General features: G+C 29.5%; 1 protein-coding gene across 15 annotated transcripts in view; it reads right to left on the bottom strand.

Moving 5' to 3' along the window:
- The window catches only part of LOC136980013 (protein turtle-like), a 339,436-nt gene that overhangs the window by 204,713 nt on the left and 112,203 nt on the right, over positions 1–22,520 (bottom strand). For all 15 annotated transcript variants that reach the window (XM_067276045.1, XM_067276040.1, XM_067276043.1 and 12 more), the window contains exon 3: positions 17,596–17,931. In XM_067276045.1, the coding sequence (XP_067132146.1) occupies positions 17,596–17,931 (336 nt within the window). The remainder of the gene's footprint in view (positions 1–17,595; positions 17,932–22,520) is intronic.

Raw genomic sequence — 22,520 nt, 5'->3', positions numbered from 1 at the left:
ACGCGTATTACTTCATTGATAGTACAGTAGAGACTCGTTAATCGGAACCCCGGTAATCGGAATCGCCGGTAATCGGAACGATTTTCAGTCGGACTGTGTCGTGCCGAATCGAACGTTTTTGATACTAAATTTACTTCTAAAGTATAATTTTCATGTTTTTATATTCTTCAATATATTTATTTTGTTTGTACAAAATGCAGAAATAATTTTTAACGATACGATAGCCTCGATGATTATTATAAAAATTTTCGTTAGGCTTAAAATCGACGAAAATTCAACACGAAGCGACACGCAACGGAGAAAAATTTGAGCATCGGACAGGTTAATATATTTATTCGTACATAATCGGTAATCGGAACAAATCACTAATATGAACAACCCCAGTCCCCAATTGATTCCGATTTTCGGTTCTCTACTGTACTTCATTAAGATGCATCAAGAGCAAAATTATAACATTAAGCGTGTTTTTAAAAAAAGCAATATTTTTCAAATTTTGATTAATAAAACGAATTATTTTAAAAAATATATCAAAGAGAAACTCACTCCGGACGAACAAAAAAATAGAATTTATCAGGATCGAGTTACACGGAGAAAACACCTTTCAATTTAAAAGTATTCCCAGATTTTCTAGATATTAATAACGTAAATATCGCTTAATGATAACATTATCCGTTAGCGATATTAATTAAACGTTATTAGTCTAATTCATAATTAATAAAGCGGGCAAAGGAAATTAATTTTACTAATCCTTTATGATTTGTTTGAAAAAGTAAAGAAAATGATTAAAAATTAAAAAATTCAAGAAAATAAAAGATAAAAATACTTTAATTACTTATTTCATTAGAACTATTTTCAATTAAATTATTAATCACAAAAGAATTATAGAAAATATTTTAAAATTGTTGATTCACTCAAGAAAAATAAAGTATTATTTAATTTATATTCTTTTATTTTCATTTTATTTTTAAATATTTAAATTTAAACTTATTTTATTGATATTTTTCTAGTAATTATAACTTATGCTTTATTAATTTACTCTAGTTTTTATATATAAATATATGCATTTGTAGTATACATATAAATAAACAATTATATAATTTAGATTATATTTATAAGAATAAAATTATGTAGAATTTATTTATTTAAAAATGATTCTAAAATTCTTAATAAATCCCTTACAGTTAGCTCTTATATTTTAAAAATTAACAAAAAAAAAATCTCCAATCACAGAACCTCTTACATCTCACCAATTAATAGAAATTAATTTATAAAACTAGTTACATGCTGTTTACAAATAAATTTAATAGATTTAAAATAACTTTTAATTGTTTCTCTGCTTGTTATATATATAACCTGTTTGAGGGGTGAACTTATAGTCTAATTATTGAGCAGCTTAACAAATATATATATATATATCATTCTTCTTGAGGTATAATAAATCTATATACATGATAATTTAATAATTTTAAGTCATTATAAGTGAATAAATTTAAAAAAAAATGATTAAATATGGTAACTCAAATCCCCAAATTTGAATCTGTTACATATTGTTAATGCAGTTTTACAGAAAAGAATGGATTAAATTCTCATACAGTTGTATAACAGAGTTGAAAAGTGGCAGAGACTTCAAAAATATATCTTAAAATAATAAAAATAAATGAAGGTTTTCCTTATACAATAATAAACTTCATAGTAAATTGAGTCTTGACAGAGCAAGAAGCTGGACTGAATAATAAAGTAATAACAGTTCTAGTGGAAAAGAGGATTTCAATTGATACTTTGCTTATGAATTATATATCTTTTATGTCTTTTAAACCACATATCAACCTTATAATAGCTCTAAAGATAGATTTTTTAAGTCAAATATCTAAAAACTTATGTCTCTTGTAAGAGAAAAACAAACAAATATCAAGAATGTTTATGCAGATAATTGATGTTAAAAATTATATATGAGTTTATATTTTGTTAAAATTTCATAAAAAAAGAAAGATAAATTTACATAGTTTTATATGAAAGAATTTGATTTAAAAAAAATCAACCAGAGTTTGAAAAAACAAGAGTAAGCTTCCTCTCAAACTAGCAAATAACTATTTTAATCATTAAATAAATTATTAGGAATTAAAGTAATGAAGTTTTAATATAAAATAGTTTAATTCGAAGAAAATAATTAAAAATTAAAAGTTTTAATTAATATTGCTACAAGTGATAGCGATATTAGATTGCAGAAGGTCTTAAACCAGGGTTATTCGAGCTTATTTAAAGTCTTCTAATCTTATTTTTTACAAGTTTATCTAATATAAAGCCAGTTTCTCCCGATACGCTATATTGTATAAGATCTATTACTAGATTTTGAGTACTATAGAAGGCCCTAAACAAGAGTTATTCACGCTTATTTAGGGCCTCCCAATCTTCTTTTATGGAAGTTTATGTAATGCAAAGCCGGTATCACGCGATATTGTATAAGATCTGATACTGAATTTTAAGTACAAATAGCCAAAATGCGCGCATAATAGTCGATTAAATAGAAAAAGGTCCGATAAATAATTTTATATAGTTTATAATATCGATTATAAAAGGAAAGTATATAAGTCTTTTAAAGTGTTTATACGTAACAGAACAATTCCTTTGATATGCAAATGTACAATAAACTTTATTATTTATAGGATTAGCATAATTCATCAATCTCTTCTCACTTAGACAATTTCATAATCCCAGTGTTTAAAGGAATAAATCTTAAAACTTTTCAAACTGACTATTCTAATAAGTAACATTGAAGTTTTAATCCCTGAGGCATGATTCCTTTTGATTAGTCATTTCTTCACTGACAAGATGGAAAATAAGGATGATGTATACGCTCATTCTTTCCTACTTATATATTTTTTTTCTTCATAATATACTTAAGTATAAATGCTTACAAAAAAAAACAACATTAAATTCGTATTTTCGTCAATACACTTTAAACAAGACGTTAAACAATAGGGGTAAATTAAGTTAACGTGGACGAAAGAATGTCTGATTAGGTACTAATTTAATTTAGATGTTAGAAATAATTTTTGAATAAAATTTCTTTTATTTTATTATTATTTTTTTAATGTTTTACTCAACTTGTGGCCAGTCTATAAAGGCAACAATTGTTTTCTTCTTGTGGACTGACTGCAGAGAATGTAATTATTTTATTTCTTGGAGTGACGCCATCTCGGCAACTATTCCTTATTCTCGATGCTTCCTTCCTGTTCAAAGAAAACAGATATTCCAAAGATGTCTGGTAACTTCACCATGCCTGTAGGGTAGATCGGGCATTTCCTCGGGGAGCTACACACTACGTCCCAAGCGAGTCAACCTGAGTAATTTAAAGTCATGGCAACAAAATTACTTACATCAGAGATCCTTCGTCCGGAGCCCATAAACGGCCGTTACTATGGTAACGGTCGCCCCCGGTATTCGAGGTCTCACGCTGCAAGCCGAATGAGATTACTAGTTGGTGTGAGAAAAAGGTCGAACCGTGGACCAATGCCGGGCTTTTCTAGCATAAACTACCCCCCCCCGTACCAACAGTAGGCCTAAACGATAATTCACTCAATTTTATATTGATAACGCGCACCATTTTGAATTTTTTTTTTTTTTTACATCCCGACGACCAAAAAAATTTGAATTTTCTAGCAAAGAACACCGAGAGGGATGCTTAAATCCGTTAAAGAATTCGTCACCAAAATACAGGAAGGGCGCTAAATACGTACAAGATACAGATAAACCAGCGAAAATAAAAATGATTTTGAAGTTAAATTTCCAAATAAAACACTAAAATCTAGAGAAAAATTTATAAGAAATACCAGAAAATATTGTAAAAATTCCCTACACAACTTCCCTATTCCCTACACGGCTATCCTTATCATCATTTAGGATCGTAAGATATTTTTCAATCAAGGTTATCAATACTAAATCATCCTGATTATTTCAAAACGATAGGATAATAAAGGATTGATAGGATAAAGCAACGCAACACGTGGGCGATCTTCCGAGGAGGAGTGCATCCCGGGAGGATTTTACATCAGAAACTGGCCCCTATTTAGGTGTTAGACACGTAAAGAAAATCCGGAAAAGTCCACGTGGAGAGGCTGATGGAGTGAGGAGCAAACATACGACCAATTACGAACGGTTTTATCCACTCGTCAACGAGTGAGGAGCATTTAAAATAATAGATGATTGGGATTTCGAATGAGGATTATTCGATGTAACAAAATCTTAGATGATCTATTATTTAGCGTAGGAAATTCATCACTTTGGACGATCAAAAATTAATATTAAATAACCAGAATGTAAAAATTTAATTGTTTCTTCATCTTGTTTGAAATATTAGAAGCTAAGACGACGACGAAGATCATTCAATTCGGGAAATACAAAATGAAACAAACAAGGCTCTTAAATACTAAAAAGAAAGATGAAGATTCTATATAATTTTCACCAATCGAAATCTTCGTGTGTATATATATATATTACATAAAAAAAACAATTGAAAAATTCGATTTACAACCGAATCCTTAACTTTTATCCAATGCTAGAAATTTAAATTGCTATCTTCTTGAGTTTTTATAACTCAAGAATTTTAGTCTCAATTGAATAACACGTCAATAAACGAGTTTGATTATATATATATATTATAAGTAATATAATAATAAATTATATAAAACGGAGAGAGGAAGAGGAATTGAGTTTGCTTTTTTTAAAGTTGTAAATCACAAAGTTTTGATTGATCAAATGCGAAGATAATTTTGTTGATATCTTTATTTCGAAATCCAGTTATGATTCTTGGCCAAGAAATCAAACTAAATCACTCTTTTATCTTCAATATTATTTTCGATAGTGACTTTTCGTGTCTATTTTTGGATTCTATCTTTCAATCATTCAATCAAATTTCTTCTTCTTCTTCCTTCTCCCTTTTGTATAACTTCCCAATCAAACTCTTCCTTATACTTTATTGATGATAATTCACATCCTACATTTATTATTATAATTTTTAAATTTTCTTTATTTTATAACCTAGTTTATCCGACTTTATCATCTCGAGAACAACGTGATTATTGCTGGAACGAAAAACAAAAAAAAAAAAATCCGTCTGTGAGTTTGTCTGTCCGATAAATTTCTCCATAACTAAACGGGATATAAATATAGAAAGTTTCGTATCGAATCGATGTTACGTGTAAGCCGTGTCGGACGTCACAGCTTTATGACGTCGTCTAAAAAACAAAAAAAAAACACTCGCCGGTGACGTCGTAACCGATGTCACGTATGAAGTCATTAGAAGTAATAGTGATAAGTGTGTTGAGCTACAATTGTCGAGTACACAAACACGGAGACGAATTTCTCTTAATATATTTTTATACGGTTAATTTTAAGGTTAAATCTCGAAAAAGAAAATTAGCCATTAAAATTCCTAATTTTATTTTAATTAATTAATTTAATTACCATTTTAGATTATTTGCATAATTTCAAGATTTTAAAATATCATAGAGTTTTCAAACTGTAGCTCTAGGACCCCAAAATTACTTATTTTTTATTATAGAAGACTTTTAACGTCCCTTTGTTAGGCACGAATTTTTTAATTTAACAATGTAAAATTTTCGCCTTTAAAAATAAAAAAATAGAAAATAATTAACAAATAAATTACTTTATAAATTAATTATATCAACGATTATTTCGTGTAATTTATGTAAAATTATTAATTATTGGCGGTTGCAAAACGTGAATAAAAGGCAGGAAGAATTAACAACGTAACATAAGAAGAACGAAATTACATTTTTATGAATGAATGGAAAGTGAAATTCTTTTGAATAATTACTTCTGTACGGCGGCAAAACATATTTTATTTTGTTAAATATTTTTAAAAATAAAAATAAAATTATAATAAAATAAAACGTTGCGGGATGAATAGAATCTTACAAAGATAAATTATTCTTAACGAATATTTTGCTTATATAAACGCTTTAAAATACTTTATTTATGTAATTAAGCAATTTTAATAATTTTTTATATATTTTTGTATGTAATAATACGCTTTTTACAAGTCTCTTGGCTTTAGAACGATGCTAGAGAGAAGAAAATCGCTTTAGAACTATGCTAGAGAGAAGAAAATCACTTTAGAACGATGCTAAGGAGACTAAAAATGGCTTTAGAACGATGCTAGAGAGAAGAAAATCGCTTTAGAACTATGCTAGAGAGAAGAAAATCACTTTAGAACGATGCTAAGGAGACTAAAAATGGCTTTAGAACGATGCTAAGGAAACTAAAAATGAATTTGGAATGATGCTACAGAAACTAAAATAGTGTGTGTTTTCGCAATTTTCAGCAAAGTTATAAAAAAAGATGACATTTTCGTTCGATTTTCTTAATATTTGCTATTGCTATTTTGGTATAAATGTCATCGAAGACGGTTTCAAATCAACACAAAGACTAGAATTCTCAAGAGAATAGCTTTACGGTATCAACTATTGCTTTCAAACAGAGACTTCCTACCTTTACAGCATGTTATATTTTTGAGAAATTGTAAATATAGTCATACAAAAGTAAGTTGTTTGGTTATTGAAGCTTTTATTTAACTTTAATAACATCCTATTGATATGGCGATGGTGTATTGTAAGTTTTTCACTAGGAAAACCGTGTCGTAGGGTTGACCCAATTCATGCAAAATGAGTAGAAATAACTGTGTATATATACGTATTTATCTTCGTAACAAATCTATAAAATATTAAAATAACGACGTATTAAGTGTTTATTTTTTCGCTATCATCATTCCAATATTTTATAACGTCAACCATTCTTCAGGATAAGAGGATGATGATTAGAGTTTGCCTTGTAGTAAACTCTAGTAAATAAAGTAAGCTCAAATCATCACAGATTATATATTATAGAGTAGTTATAAGTCCCATTATATGTATGAGAAAAAATCGCAAAAATCAATGAAATTTTTCTCAAATTTCCAGATATTTTTATCCATTGAAATATCAAATTGTACTTTCTAAACTAAAGAAAGAAACGAATTAATTTCCAACCGATTTATTTCATGAAAAACCATGAATAAAACTTTCCATTAAGAAAACATTATCAGTACTTTATAAAGAGGATAATTTTATTTTTCCCCCTTTTATAATTTAAGATTTTAAGTAATAAAAAGTAATATTTCACGTAAAGATTAAAATGGCACCTATTTTATATCAGAATATGAATAAAGTAATAAGTTTTAAATGATAATTTCTCTTCGATTAACCGTAAAATTCTTCAAAAATTTATAATGAATTTTTCTTTTATTTCTAAAAAATTTTCCAAAATTATATTACAGTTTAATAAGGAATTTGGAGTTTTTTGGTGTCTTTCTCCTTGTTACTATTCATTATTGATGTATCAGAGTGATAGGGAGAGAGACTCATTTGTAGTATAAGAGATTTTCAAAGGAATTATGCGATAAGAATGAAATTTATTTCATAAAAAAACAGGATGAACATTTTTAGAGTATCAAGATACGATAGATGATGCGTTGATTATCTTTTATTGTGCACAGAATTTTCCTATATAAAAATATTATTTTATATAATAGAGCTTTGAAAATAGGAAGGGGGAGAATATACTCGTATATATCTTAACTATCGATTAAAAAATATCTAAAAAAATCAGAAATAAATAAAATTCGTTCGAAAAGAACTAATTCGTGTTAAATATTTCTTTTTTTTTTTTTTCCTTAACTGATTTTAATTTAGAATAATTTTAATCAATTTAACGTTATTTTGCTTAAATAATTCAAAATTTAATTCATTCAATTATAATTTAGTTTATTTATAAATAATTTTTAACTTATTTAATATAATTTGATTGAATTTTAAGAAAATACGATGAGAATTTCAATTTAATTTTCTTGAAACTTTTCTCAATTTATCTCACTCCTCAACTTATCCACAATTTAACCCACTCCTTAATTTATCCCCAAGATATCCCTTTCAACTTATCCTCAATTTAACCCAATTCATCCCACTCCTTAATTTATCCCCAAGTTATCCCTCTCAACTTATCCTCAATTTAACCCAATTCATCCCACTCCTTAATTTATCCCCAAGTTATCCCTCTCAACTTATCCTCAATTTAACCCAATTCATCCCACTCCTTAATTTAACCCACTCCTTAATTTATCCCCAAGATATCCCTTTCAACTTATCCTCAATTTAACCCAATTCATCCCACTCCTTAATTTATCCCCAAGTTATCCCTCTTCAACTTATCCTCAATTTAACCCAATTCATCCCACTCCTTAATTTATCCCCAAGTTATCCCTCTCAACTTATCCTCAATTTAACCCAATTCATCCCACTCCTTAATTTAACCCACTCCTTAATTTATCCCCAAGATATCCCTTTCAACTTATCCTCAATTTAACCCAATTCATCCCACTCCTTAATTTATCCCCAAGTTATCCCTCTCAACTTATCCTCAATTTAACCCAATTCATCCCACTCCTTAATTTATCCCCAAGTTATCCCTCTCAACTTATCCTCAATTTAACCCAATTCATCCCACTCCTTAATTTAACCCACTCCTTAATTTATCCCCAAGATATCCCTTTCAACTTATCCTCAATTTAACCCAATTCATCCCACTCCTTAATTTATCCCCAAGTTATCCCTCTCAACTTATCCTCAATTTAACCCAATTCATCCCACTCCTTAATTTATCCCCAAGTTATCCCTCTCAACTTATCCTCAATTTAACCCAATTCATCCCACTCCTTAATTTAACCCACTCCTCGACTTATCCTCAGTTTATCCCACTCCTTAATTAATCCCCAATTTTTCAATTGGGGATAAATTGATTTTTTTTATTAAGAAAATTAAAAATGGGAATAAAAGATAAAAATACAATTTTATATATACAATATTTTGTTAAGAGATAAAAAAAGAAACAATTGATTTTAATTCGATCGATCAAATGCCAACTCTCTTTCTACTTTAACTTATTAGTTTGATAAACAAATAAAGTTCCAAAATATTTTTATTTTTTGGATATTATCGTGTATATTTTTGATATTACTTTACTTTCAGGAAATGAATAAATCATTTTTCAATGTTAAAATAATTTTTTTTTTTTAAAGAAAATTCCAAAATAAAACTTTTCCAACTTTCAAAGAATGATATACATAACATCAATTTTTTCCCCCTGGAAAATTCTGGTTATCTTTAATGTAAACCAGACGCGTAAAATACATATATATGTATTCTTTTTAAATTTATATAATTATATTTTTCACGAATTTATTGGAATTTCTAAAAATATATTTTTAAAAAAATTTAATAAAAAATTTCTAGAAGTTAATTGGGAAGTAGAAGAAAAAGAAGCAGTAGACTTTATGGAGATTATAATTAAAATTTCATATCTAGTTTTGTTATTTTTGGAAAAAGAAACATTCGATTCATTAAAAAAATCTCCAACGATTTATCATTTTTAATATTAATTTAGATCTTTAATATCAGATTTAAACGTTTATAACGAAAAGAAAATTTTAGTAAAAAGGAATATACCACCAAAGAAAATTAATTTTAACTCGATTATACAGAAAAATTAATGAGTAAATTTATATATATATAAAATAAGGCTTTTTTCCTGTAATATATAGAATGTTTAAGGCACTATAGGTATTTTTATATTAATAATAAGCAGTTAGAGAATGTAAGAGAAAGAAGAAATTCCAGGCAATGGGTCGAAAATAGAACAAGCACACCTGCGTGACAGGTATGCTTGGTGCTATAGAAGAGTTGCTGTATCCAATATCAGCAATTAGAGTAGCAGCAAGGAGAAATCAATACCAGACTGTCTGTATAGGAGAATTTGGCCAGGTTTGTGTGCAATAACATGGTGGATCGCACCTCACTTTCAGACAATGGATTACAGACAGACGGTTCAAACTCAATAATGTTCTCTGTGGCGCGAAATTACACCTTAAATCTCGAGTTTAATCATCAGAATACTTTCTATATCTCATAAGTTACTTTTAAAAAAGGATTGGTAAATATATATATATATATATATATATATATATATAGTTTACAGAAATTGTATCCAAGTAGTAAACGCTAAAACTAAATGTTTAATTTAAATATTCGACTATTCGTCGAAGCGAAATTCTTTAATCAATTCTCTCTTGAAATGCGAGAAAGCCGAACTGACTTGTAAAGGTGGCTTTCCTGCATAGTAGGAATTAATGCAGGAAAGCCACCTTTACAAGTAATGTTGGCTTCTGTGCATTACAAACGAACATTATCATTATTTTATTTTCAATTATAAATTAAAATAAATTAATAAATAAATTTTGAATTATTTATAATTTTATAAATTATTTTTTGAGTCAAATATAACGTGAATATTTCATGATAAAGTATTTTTTTCTTAATTCGTAATCAGATTTTTGAAACAATATTTATGGCCAATATCCTTATAAGAGTAATACAAACGGAGAAAATGGAAGGAAATCACAACTAACCAAAAAAGGAAATAGAGGAAATTAGAAAGAAATATGCAGGAAATAAGAAATATCAAGAGAAACACGAAAAGGAACTGAATTGTTAGAAAAAGAGATTTTTCTTTGAAGCATTTATGACAAAATATCAAGAGATTAATCTGATATTTTCTACTATTTATAATATTATTTATTACAATAATACATTATAAATTAAACAGAAATTTATTATTATTTTTCCTGTATTATTTAACAGAAAACATTGGAGATAAAGAAGAGAATAGCTAGACGACTTCTACTCTTACACACGAATTGATAGTTTAACTCTATCGAGTTTAGCCCGACTTGTAAGGAAAGCTCAATAAATTACACAAAAGGCCATCTTAGAAAAGACTGAATATTCGACCCTCCTCTTTTGACTCCATTGGGTTCGAGAACAAGAGCTAAAGTCCGTTTCTACTGATTTTCTTTGCTGTGCATCATAGATACGATCTTGCACGGTTGCAGGCGCAATAAGAAAGAAACTCACTTTGAATAGCGAAAATGCTGATTAGAAGGGAGAATAATCTCACGAAAAGGATACTTTGATCGATATTTGTTGTCACCCCACAATGTTAATGTCAAAAAATTTCACAATCATGTTTCTATCAAATTCCACAATGGATCGGGACTTTCATTGTTCGAAAAAAATTTGTCCATTGTTAGAAGAAAGGCAGGAAAAAAAATTATACGTATCTAATCTAATTATTTTAGTAATTGAACAATTTAAAAATCTTTCAACTAATTTAAATACACAAAAGAATAATTTTCTGTTAGATATTCATCTTTCTAATTCTGTTAGAAAACTTTCAATTCGTTAATATTCTTCTTCATATTTTGCATCTCTTTATTTATTATTTTAATTACAAAATGACATTCGTATGTATCAGAATAAGTTTTGTTTCTTTTTAAAAATAAACTCCATTGTTTAAAATAAGGTTTTTGAATTCATTTATCCGTATTCAGAATTAATAAAATTATTTTAATTTAGTTTTAGATACAGTTTAGAGATAAAAATAAAAAGAAGAGCGAGAGAGGATCTTCATTTCGGCATCTGAAATTGGAACAGAAACAGGAATAAAGTATAGAAAAATGGATTGAATACTATTCTAATGGATACAGTTTCCATACCAGGCTTTCTATCGAGATAAAGTATTGTTTTCTTTACAATTTTTATAGCTAAAGACATAAAAATATATCATTACCATTCTATACCACGAGGAAATCCTTACTTTCGAGCATTTACAAAGGCAGAAAAATTTAAAAAAACCAAATCTTTTTTTTATTTTTAATTTAAGAGAAACACATAACTGTTTAAAGATGCTATTTATCCAACGTTAATCAAGTTCATTTACTTTTTTGAATATCTTTAAGTACCGGAAAAAATAATTATAATTTAAACAAAGTCATAATAGAAAGAGTAGAAAGAGTGTTTCGACTTCTCATCACGTGCAAGATTCATAGAGAAAAAAGAAATGGAATAATGGAAAAGAAACTTATCGAACAGAATATTTAATCGAGTGAATATTTTATATATATATATACAGTATATATACGAATATATTATATCGAAAGAGTAAAGTAGTGAAGGTGGTGGCACATTAACATTCGCTCGGCAGTCACCATTAAAATTCATGAACCCTTAACCGAATAAAGAAAAAAAAATCGCCTTTTTGTGGGGAAGTAAAGGAGAAGAGAAAAGCGCAATAGAATGAAGAAACAAAAATCAAAAACAATTTCCTTTTGTGACTTCCTTAATTTCCAGCTGGTCACATTTACTTTTTCAACTTCCTCCTTCTTTTCCAATAGCATCTTATGAAAACTCGTTCCATCTATACATATATTTCTATCGATTTACGTTCGATCTGTCCGTGTTTCGCATATATACTGAGCATTATTATCTAATAGAAACATCTTTACGATTTAATCAGGAGCTTTTCTGACTTCTAAATCTCGATACGTACGAAATTTGCCTTTTATATATACAATTTTGAAGCGAAAGAATGTTGTTTCTGAAGCAGTTTCGATGGTTTACGAGTTGCAGAGATTCAAAATGGATGAACAAGCTTTCCTTCTATTGATTAACATATTCAAGATTACGATCTTCTCGATCCGTAAATGCACTGCTTCATAAATTAAACTCGTATCTCTATAACGTTTAAATGACTCAATATTTACTAAAATTGGTTCGAGAAACGTGTTTTTCGTACTCGAGTTATATTAAATCGTTCGTTTTTATCCGTATTTAGTAGAAATTATCCAGTTTATCATCGGAGGATACGCGAGATGAGGATGAAGTTCGATCCTATCTAAAAATTTAGCTGTATCATTTCGTAGTTAGAATTTGAGCAATGCGAATTAAAAAATCGATCGATGTTCGTCGTCGTTCTAGAAAAATCTGTTAAATACATTTGCATTTTGCACAACAATTGGAAATTTGATCGCCTAGGATTATCGATTCGCAACGAGTTCGCTCGGATGCTAAACGGAAAAGTAACATTTACAGGGGCTAACAAAGACTTGGGGGAAAAACGTTTTATTAAATCATATTAATTAAAATTTTATTACAAAATAAATTACGGTTTGAATTTTAAAGCTTCTTTTTTTTAAAAAAAAATAAAATGAAATATTATTTGAGTTATTAATAACCAGTAATGAAAATTATAACGAGTTAGGGTACAATTAAGCGAACTTCATCATTATCTTAAATATGCCACGTTCATCTCTTTCCTCTTCTAATATGTTATTTGCTGCACTAGTTTCCATGGCAACATGTCACGGTCCTCTTCCTGTTGTCATCTCTCATCAAGAGGACCTTCGGTCACTGTCCACTTTTATTGTTTTGCCAGTTACCATAGCGACTCTGCTTATGACGTAAGATTTTTATGATTTTACGTTACAAAACGAGTCCGTTTGTCTGTCGGTTCTTACTCGGCATCGTAACTATACATAAAACACCATAAAAACGTAAACATTTTTACGTTTTTTTAGAATAAAAATTTAATTTTAAATCGGAAAAAAATACAACATAAATGTAAAACCTTAAGCTACACTTTAGCGAATGGAATGTACTTTTAGAACAAGGGGAAAAAGTATATAATTTTTTCTTGTTTTAACACAAATAAAATTCTCTAAATTGAACTTATGCCAAAAATAATTTCCTCTATACTTTAACTTAAATAAAAAAAAATCAGTATATCAAATGAAAAATATTGCAAGTTATTTCTATTCACAGAAGTCTTATCTAGGAGAGAAAAAAAGCAGGAAAATATAAAAATAAAAACAAAAATGGAGCAGATAGAAATGCAAGGCTGACAGACTTGTAGATGTAACATTATACATGCTCCTGTCATGGAGGATAGCTCAGAAATCCCATACGCGGACAGAAATCTAGATTTTTCTTTACTTTTCCTATATTCTCCTTTCTGCATGACTTTTCTGTTTCGACCAAATATAAGCAACCGAAAATATATATATAAAAAAAGAGGAAAGTAAGCGAAAAGAAGCGATATTTTCGTCTAGTCTCTAGCGAGCTTCGGAGAATTTTACAAGGAATGGTAGAGCATACGTTTATTTGTTATTTCTCTCGACAGGAAAGGAAATTATTATATTCTATATCATATTAGAAATGTGTATTTTCAAGCAGGATTACAGAAAAGGCAATTCGTGGTATAGAATTACGCTTTACCCTATTTTATTAATTAGTAATTAAAGCATTATATTCGGTTTTTTTTGACAGATTAACTCCCTGTATGTTTCGATACATGACTACTTGTACCGCATCTAGAACTGTATAGAAGGAAGATATATACATTCTATCAAATTCCGTTGCGAAAATAAAGTAGCCTAGGAAGAAATAAAGCGAAATGTTCCGTATAAAAGGAGTGAGAGTTAAACTATTCTCTTAGAAAGTAGAGTATGGCGTAGGGAAGTATGTGTTATTATATAAGGAAACAACATGAAATATGTAAAAGAAAATTGTTATATGAGAAAAGAGAATGAAGCACATAAAAGATAAACTGCTCGATTGAGGAGATAAATTGAAATATTTCGTCCTGAAGGTAAAATTTTCTACATGGAAACGTGATCCGAGCTGTAAACTATTCTATGCTTGTAGGTGTAAAATGGTTATTTAGAAATAAATTATTATATATGGAAATGATATAAAATACGTCGAAGAAAATTGTTCTATGTAGAAATAAAATGATGGATAGGAAAGCAAAAATGAAGAATGTGGAAGAGGAAACGTGAACGTAATTCTCTTGTAAAGGAATAAATTGTTAAAATAATGCCACAGAAATTTTAATATATTACATTCCTACCACCTTAAATATTCATATATAGACAATTTCCGAAACGAGATAACTAATTGATAATTCAACTTTCTATCCATCGATTATAACTCGTGTTTAAAATATTATATTATTTAATTTAGAAGAAAAAATCAGACGTCGGATCCAACAGTCGAACGAACAAGAGGAATTTTTAATCAATGGAAAATCTGGAGAATTATATCGGCATTAATTTTACTCCGCATCACTTTAGAGAAGGATTGAACTAAAGAAAGAACTGTAACGAAACTTCTTTATGGTAAAATACTTTCATTTTTACTTAATATATAATCTAGAAAGTGCAAAATTGCAAGAGGTAATCAATTATAAGAATTATACATAATACAGAAATCGGAAAATGGAGATACTCTAACGATCCATTTGAACTTAATCACGTCGATACGAGTCCTAGAAAACGTGTATAGACACGATTCTTCACCAACTGGGCGTATACTATCGAAGGTTATACCAATGTTTATATCATTTCTTTCCCATCAGATACATACGAATTAACATTAAGTGCAAGTTTCCATTAGTTTGAAGCTAACTGTGACGACTCCATCCTTCCTCATCACGTTAATATCTTCTGTACATCATCACTTATCCATACTGATAACATACATTAAGAACTAACTCGGAGTCTGACTAAAGTAAGAATTTTTACTTAAATCAGGAAAGATGCGCTCCTTTCTTCTGCAGCATCGCATCACTGAGATGTGGTAATTTCGTGTGGAATTTAATAGCAATAATTATTATCCGTTTCTCGAAACTTATTAATAGCGCATTACTTAGTCATTGCGATCAATCAAACGGAGTGACTATCAAAAGATCTTTCTTTTTTATGAGGGGTGTTCGTCGACAGCGAATGAATGGTAAAGGTTCTGCAACATCCTTCCAAGACCATGCTTGATTAAATAACAAAAGGAGCTTGTAAGCAGAAGAATGTATGCATTTTTTTCTTAAATTTCTAATTAATGGATAATGCGATAAGCATGTGTCACTGCTTCTTGTATTAATGCTCTCGCTTAAAGTATTTAGAGTTATGTAACTCTAAATTCTTTGCGGTGAGACATCGAATTAGACTTTTTTTCTTCGATTCTTTACGAAGAAAACGTCTACAAGACGAGCAACTTTGTATAGAATAACATGTATACAGATGAAGGGCGTCAAACCTTGGAAAATTTGAAATTTATCAACACGTAAAATAATAAAAATATTTGAAAAAATGAATTAACTAATTAGACATTTATGTATAAAAGTGAGCGAAGAAGACGGAGACGAATTAATCCAGTTATAAAAGACAAATAAACAATTATCATAGCATTGAATAGAGAAAGGCTTTAAGACAGGTATAGAGGAAAATTTTTTACGCCAAGCTAAGATAATGGGATTAAAGTAGAAGCTTCAACGGTTTAATTTAATTAAAGATAATTACTAAAAGAACGAAGAGGAGATGGAAATGTTTTGATAAGTGTTATAATAATGGTTAGAAAGTAGAAGGAATGGGGCGAAGAACTTGTTATTGATCCTCTCGACGTTTGTTTATAAAAGAAGATAATCCTTTTATGAATATCAACAATAGTTAATAATTGTAAAACCAATCGTAAACTAAAGATCTTTCAATAGACAGAACAGGATTTAACACGACGTTATCATTGTCTAGAATAAAGTTAAAGGATAGAGAAAATCCATCTCTTCAATTCCGTGCAGAGATTAAACTTGTCAAATGAAAATCTACTCTGTTAAGGTCCCGTAAAAGTTATTTGACACATTGTGACTGCAAAATTGTCTTCTCTCTCTCCTCCCTCTCGTCCGCAGCAAACAACGTCGACCATCCATAAAACGAGCCGGCAACCACTAAGAAATTCCAAGTCATTTTATCCACTTTAGTTATATATATTTTAATTTTTAAACATAAAAATTAATATATCTTTGATGTAAAAGATGATGGATTATTTTAATTTCCGTGTGACGTCTCTGCCATGTTTAAAATGGCACGAAAGAAAAATAGTAAATTAAATCGGCTTAAATTAGCCAGTGAATTGCTATTTAGTAGATGTGTGTGTGTGTGTGTGAATGGAAACTATGCGTTAGGAAGAGGACGGAATAGTTTTATGATAATCATAGCTATCTCGTTAGAGATGCTTGATTGAGCATCATTACGCCACGATGCCTTTTGTGGATATATGCAATACACTTCCATCTTTGTTATCGATCGATAATCTCTGCTCATTTTCCTATACAACTGATTGATATCCATCCATTTATATGACACAATTTGCTCTCGCTCCTCTTCCAATATTTTTCCATTTTAATACTAATTGCCTTACTTATAATGAAAATTATTACAGATTTCCTCCACAAATTGTAAATAAATTTGTATTTTTTTTTCTTGTAAGTATTTTAGTTAAGTTTATATACGTGTGTTTGTTTTCTATTCATAAATAATTAGAAAAATTCCATGTTTTTACAGGAATATATGCTAGTATCGTATTAAAAATAACCGTAAACAATTAATTCGATTAATTAAATTATAATTTAGCGAAAATTAATAACATTTTTGAATGATATGAGTCTTATAAGAGCGAATAAACAAGCCAGAATTGATAAAATTAAGTCATTTGTAATGGATCTTTCTAGTTATGTCGTTAAAATACTGCACCCTACGACAGTGAAGATGAATAAGAGAATAGAAAAGAATCCCCAGCGTAAAGAATAGGGAAAAGTACTCACCATGAACGTCTAGGTATACCCAAGTACCATTCTTTGGAGATTCCGGAGGTCTGTTCAAGAAGTACACCCTACATTCATACCATCCCTGATCTTGTTCCTTAACATTAGTCAGATTGAGAGATGCCTGGTTGGTAAGAGACACTCTCCCTTCATAACCCTCTCCGGCGTGGGGTGGATAACCATCGTACCAGATGTAGATGGGAATTTTGATGCCATTTTTCTGCCATTGGATAACGTAGGGCACTGGAATGCCCTCTGGGAATTCGAAGGCACAACGAAGAATGACGTCTTCTCCTAAGATGGCAGTGACGTGTTCTGAATCTTCCTGTGTATACCCTAGAGAACGAACACGTAAGCAAGAATTAAATCACAAATTTTTTCTTCTTTTTTTTCCTCCCTTTGAGAAAAACATAATATATATAAGTTATAAACAAACAAAGATAGAACTAGAAGCATTGTTATCTATTTTTTGATAAATAAACACAGAAATTTCTAAGACGTAAAACAAATTTGACACTTTATATTTATATCAAAACACGAAATGAATTGTTATCTTTTCTTAGAACACGACACAAAATTTTCTTCTGTTAAACGCACATAAATTTCTGTGTTTAACACAATGCATTTTTGTATTCTGTTCTCGACGCAGAACGTACTGTAAATTTCTTTAAATTTATGTTAATAACACTATACAAATTACCTAAAAACACAGTCGAAATTTCCTAAAAATAAACACAGAAAAATTTATCCCATACAACAACTTCATTTAGCACTCAAATTCTGTGTGCTTTGCACACAATTTTTAGTTAAAAATTGCAGATAATTACTCTCTTTTTTTGCAATTTTTCTAAAAAATAAACAACAGAAATAAGAAATAATAAATAAAAAAATGACATTAACAGAGTGTATAACATAAAAATATGTACTTAATAAAATATTATGCAGTTTAATCGTGCCTAAATTTAAAAATCAAATTATATTTAATGGATTAAAAAAATGATCGAAGTTCATCACATCTCGACCAGATGTTAAAGATAGGTTATTAATCACGGAGTTATGCCCAATATTTTGGAAAATAAACAATATATAATGAATAAATCAATAAAGAGCTTCAGCATCTTTGTCCAATCATTATTATAAGAGTATTTATAAGAAAATTAAATACTTTCTTCGATCTGAAACGTCATTTTTTTAAAAATCTATTTTATTATATAAATGTTTAAATACTTTTTAAAATATTTTAAATGTAACAAATTTTAAATTCTCATCGTTCATCCTCCAGCATCACTAGTGATGCGGAGGATGAACTGTTATGGGAAGCAGAGATTTGTATAATGATCTGTATCATAATACTATAATTTTTTAATGAAATATATTACAAAGCGTGTAAAATTATTAAATTTGTGTGTTTTTGTGTATTCCTAAGCTGTTAATAGCTGTTCTTTGTGTATTTCTATTCGGTTTGATAGCTAAATGAAATTTACAGTTACATACAACTTCAAATTCTCCAGTTTATGTTGCTATAAACGTCTACGATTTAAATTACGTTAATTAAAAAATATATAAATAAATCTTTTCAACTATTTTAACCATTTTTATACAAGTTTCCGTATAAAATAAGACTATACGAGACTTGAAACTTAGCAACAACTTAGTTAAATCATCTTCCATTTGATAACTGCTAAGTATCTTCGTTAGAAAAATAGGAAAATCAAATTTATATACGAGTAAAGAACGAAATAATATTATCTCTTAATTGTATATTAATTCCTGCGATTTTATCCTTGCAAAGCAATATCAAGATCTGGAATGGCGAGTCTTATCTCGTATTATAATAAGGATAACTAGGAAGTATCTTATCTAAAAGTAATAAAAATTAACAAAAGTACTTTAAATAAATGAATTTCAATTAACTAATTAGCTAAAATTTTATCGTTTACAATATATTTTAGGGAAAAATCGATTGTTTTTTTCGTCGAGTTCTCGAGATCCGTCTCTTACTCTCTCTGCTCTTCCTCATCTTTACAAGTCGACATTATGATGTGAATAATTGTTTTCATTGCAAGACTTAGCTCGTTAAACATGAAAGGAACTCATTATTTTAACACCATTTCCACTATTATAATTAAGATCTGTTATAATTAGCATTAACTACGCGATTATTTAACTAATTTTAAAAATCATAAATGCGTACGTAAGAAAACTTTTGCGAAAAATTGCATTTTAAAACGTCGAGGAGAAGGGTAAAAAACGAATGTATTTTTATGAATTTCGGAGTCAAAACAACAAGAACAAAAAGTCGGAACAAACCCGATTTAATTCACTTGAAAGATATTTGTTGCTCAGAGTTTCTAGTAATTACATGGAAAACGAGGATCAACAACTTCGCTTCTGCAAACGGATTAAAGTGTAAATTTAAATTCAGCTTGCTCAATTAACGCTTTATGTAACAAAAGCATCCCCCTTTTCTCGTTATCGGAATGGTGCAAGGTGATTACATCAACTAGTGTCGAGATATTAGATGCTCCTACTTGGATTTCATCAAGTCGCAATTTGCAAAGTTAGATATACTCGCCTCCTTAGATATACTTTGCTCTCCTCTTCTTATTTCTTAAAGACAATTTCGATTTGAAATTCTAACACCATTTTCAATTTTAAGTCTACCTCTTTCTTTAAAGAGATTTAAATGGTTTTTGTCGGTCGATTATGAATTATTAAACGTCTTTCGAAATTCGAGTTATTTGTTGTCCGAAAAATATGTCCGAAGTACAGGAAATGTCATTTTCCTTTCCTTTACTATAGTTCCTTTATTCTCCGTTGCTCCCTTTACTGTTGCCCTTTACGCTTCTTTGCTCCCCTTTACTATTGGCTCTTTGCTCCTCTTTGCTATTGCCTTGTGAAGAATCAGCAACGAATACGAACGAGTAATAAGGATGACAATTGAATCAAGCGACTGCCTTAACGATAGTTACGTGAGAAGAATGGATGAAACGATGCGGTGCGAATTGTAAGGGTAAATACGTCATAATTCCGTTCCGACGTAATTAAATTAGTAAAAAATAAGATAAATTAAGGTGTGGCTTAGTGAAAAAAATCGAAATTGGTGCGCTTAATTCAATTGTCTTTCGTCTAACAACTGCGCGATTCTTGTAGAACCGGAGACGAAGGAGACGTCTGGAAGATTGGAAGAAGAAAGGTTGGGTTATCATTGGGTCAATGAAGGAGCTACGGAGTTTTTGGCTCGCAGCCAAACAAGAAAACAAAACACACGAAACGGTGGATTTCTGGTGGATAAAAATAACTCGGAGGCTTTTGTGTGACCGCCGACTGCTGACTATACACCGCCGCCTCACACATCAATCGATTGCTATTACTTTATAGGCAATACGGCAATGGCGGATTTTAATTGTACACTACGCTCTAAACAACACTAAATCTATACAAGTATAACTATATACAGGAGTTAGAAACTAGAAGTGATTAAGTCTTTATATGGCATCTAGTTAGTAGAATGTGGATTCTTGTGGCAATCATTGCTGGACGGTTATCCTCGATGGGACGGAACGAGAGGAAGATGTGATGCTTCATTCTTTAATAGGGAGGGGCGTGGGTCTCGGGAGAATCCTAAAAACATTTGGGGCGTGACCTAGCAATTTCAGGTTTCTAGTGCGGGAAAATATCGATCTCGAATCCCGTCATGCAGCGCGCAATTCAACTTATTGACTCTCGGATGCTACCGATTTACTCTTAATTGCAACCTATTTTTATATAATATTTTACAGTGTCCCGTTTCTTTTTTGTTAAATTAACTCAAATTCTACGATTTTTTATCAATTTCTTTAATCTACATCGAGTTTTCGAGTGAAGAAACCATTGTCTTTCTTATGATGTATACTAATCTCTCCCTCTCTCTCTCTCTCTATTGGAAGTCGTTTTCCATTTGTAATTTCACGCTTCGTTAATCAACAATGATATTTAATAGCTTATTTTCTCTGGAAATGATTTTAGTTCAACCTAATTCAGAAAAGAAGTTTTGAATAGATGGGGGAGGCAAACTGTAGAGGACGATAGAATGAATAATTAATCAATAATTCCTCGTAAAGAATAATCAAAAGGTAGTTGTAAGATATAAAAAAAGGTAAAGTTTCTGCCTTTCGCTCTTACTTTAACGGTAAGGAGTGAGGTAATAACGTTAATGGCAAACACGACGACCGAAGATTGAGTTAGTGGCTGTTATAGGGCTTAAAACACATTTATAACAACGGATGTGCATAGAAATTCTTAAGTTACTAGCAAAAGAAATGATGCTCTCGCTTCGGTTGATGGTTATTAATTTCGTAGGTTGTTAGTTTAGAAAACAGTTACAGAAAAACAGCAAAAAATAGTTACATTTTAATCATATTATTTATTTAAAATGTGCAATAAAACGTACTCTTTGATATAAAAATTGGAATTTCCAAAAAAATAATAACGATAAAATGGAATCGAAAAGAAGATCAAAACCCAAATAAAATCGGATTTATCATCTTTTTTGAAAATAAATAATGCGAAAGATAAATTAAAACAATTTAGAAAATTATCCTTTAATAAATTATTGTTAAATTTAATTAATTATATTTCATTAATAATGTTTAAAGTGTGGAAAAAAGGAAGAAGAAGAAGAAGAGGAGGAGGAGGAGGAGGAGATGATCTTTTTCAAGTTTAAGTTTAATGATCATATTTTTAAAAACGTCTAATATTATTAAATAAAGATTGAAAGGCGTACGAGGGTTGAAAAGGGATCAAAAGGGGGTAGAAAAGTACATTTGTTCTGTAAGATAAATTTAATCTTAAGAGAAATTCATGTTTTTTTAATTAGAACATTTTCATTTCACCCGTATTAATAATCTTTATTTGAAAGGGATTAATGATTTTTTTTATATATT

This window comes from Centruroides vittatus, unplaced genomic scaffold (genome assembly GCF_030686945.1).
Source record: "Centruroides vittatus isolate TY-2023 unplaced genomic scaffold, ASM3068694v2 contig_658, whole genome shotgun sequence".
In the NCBI taxonomy this organism is placed as follows: Eukaryota; Metazoa; Arthropoda; class Arachnida; order Scorpiones; family Buthidae; genus Centruroides; species Centruroides vittatus.
Note: the sequence above shows the minus strand (reverse complement) of the source record. Positions and strands in the feature narration are given on the sequence as shown.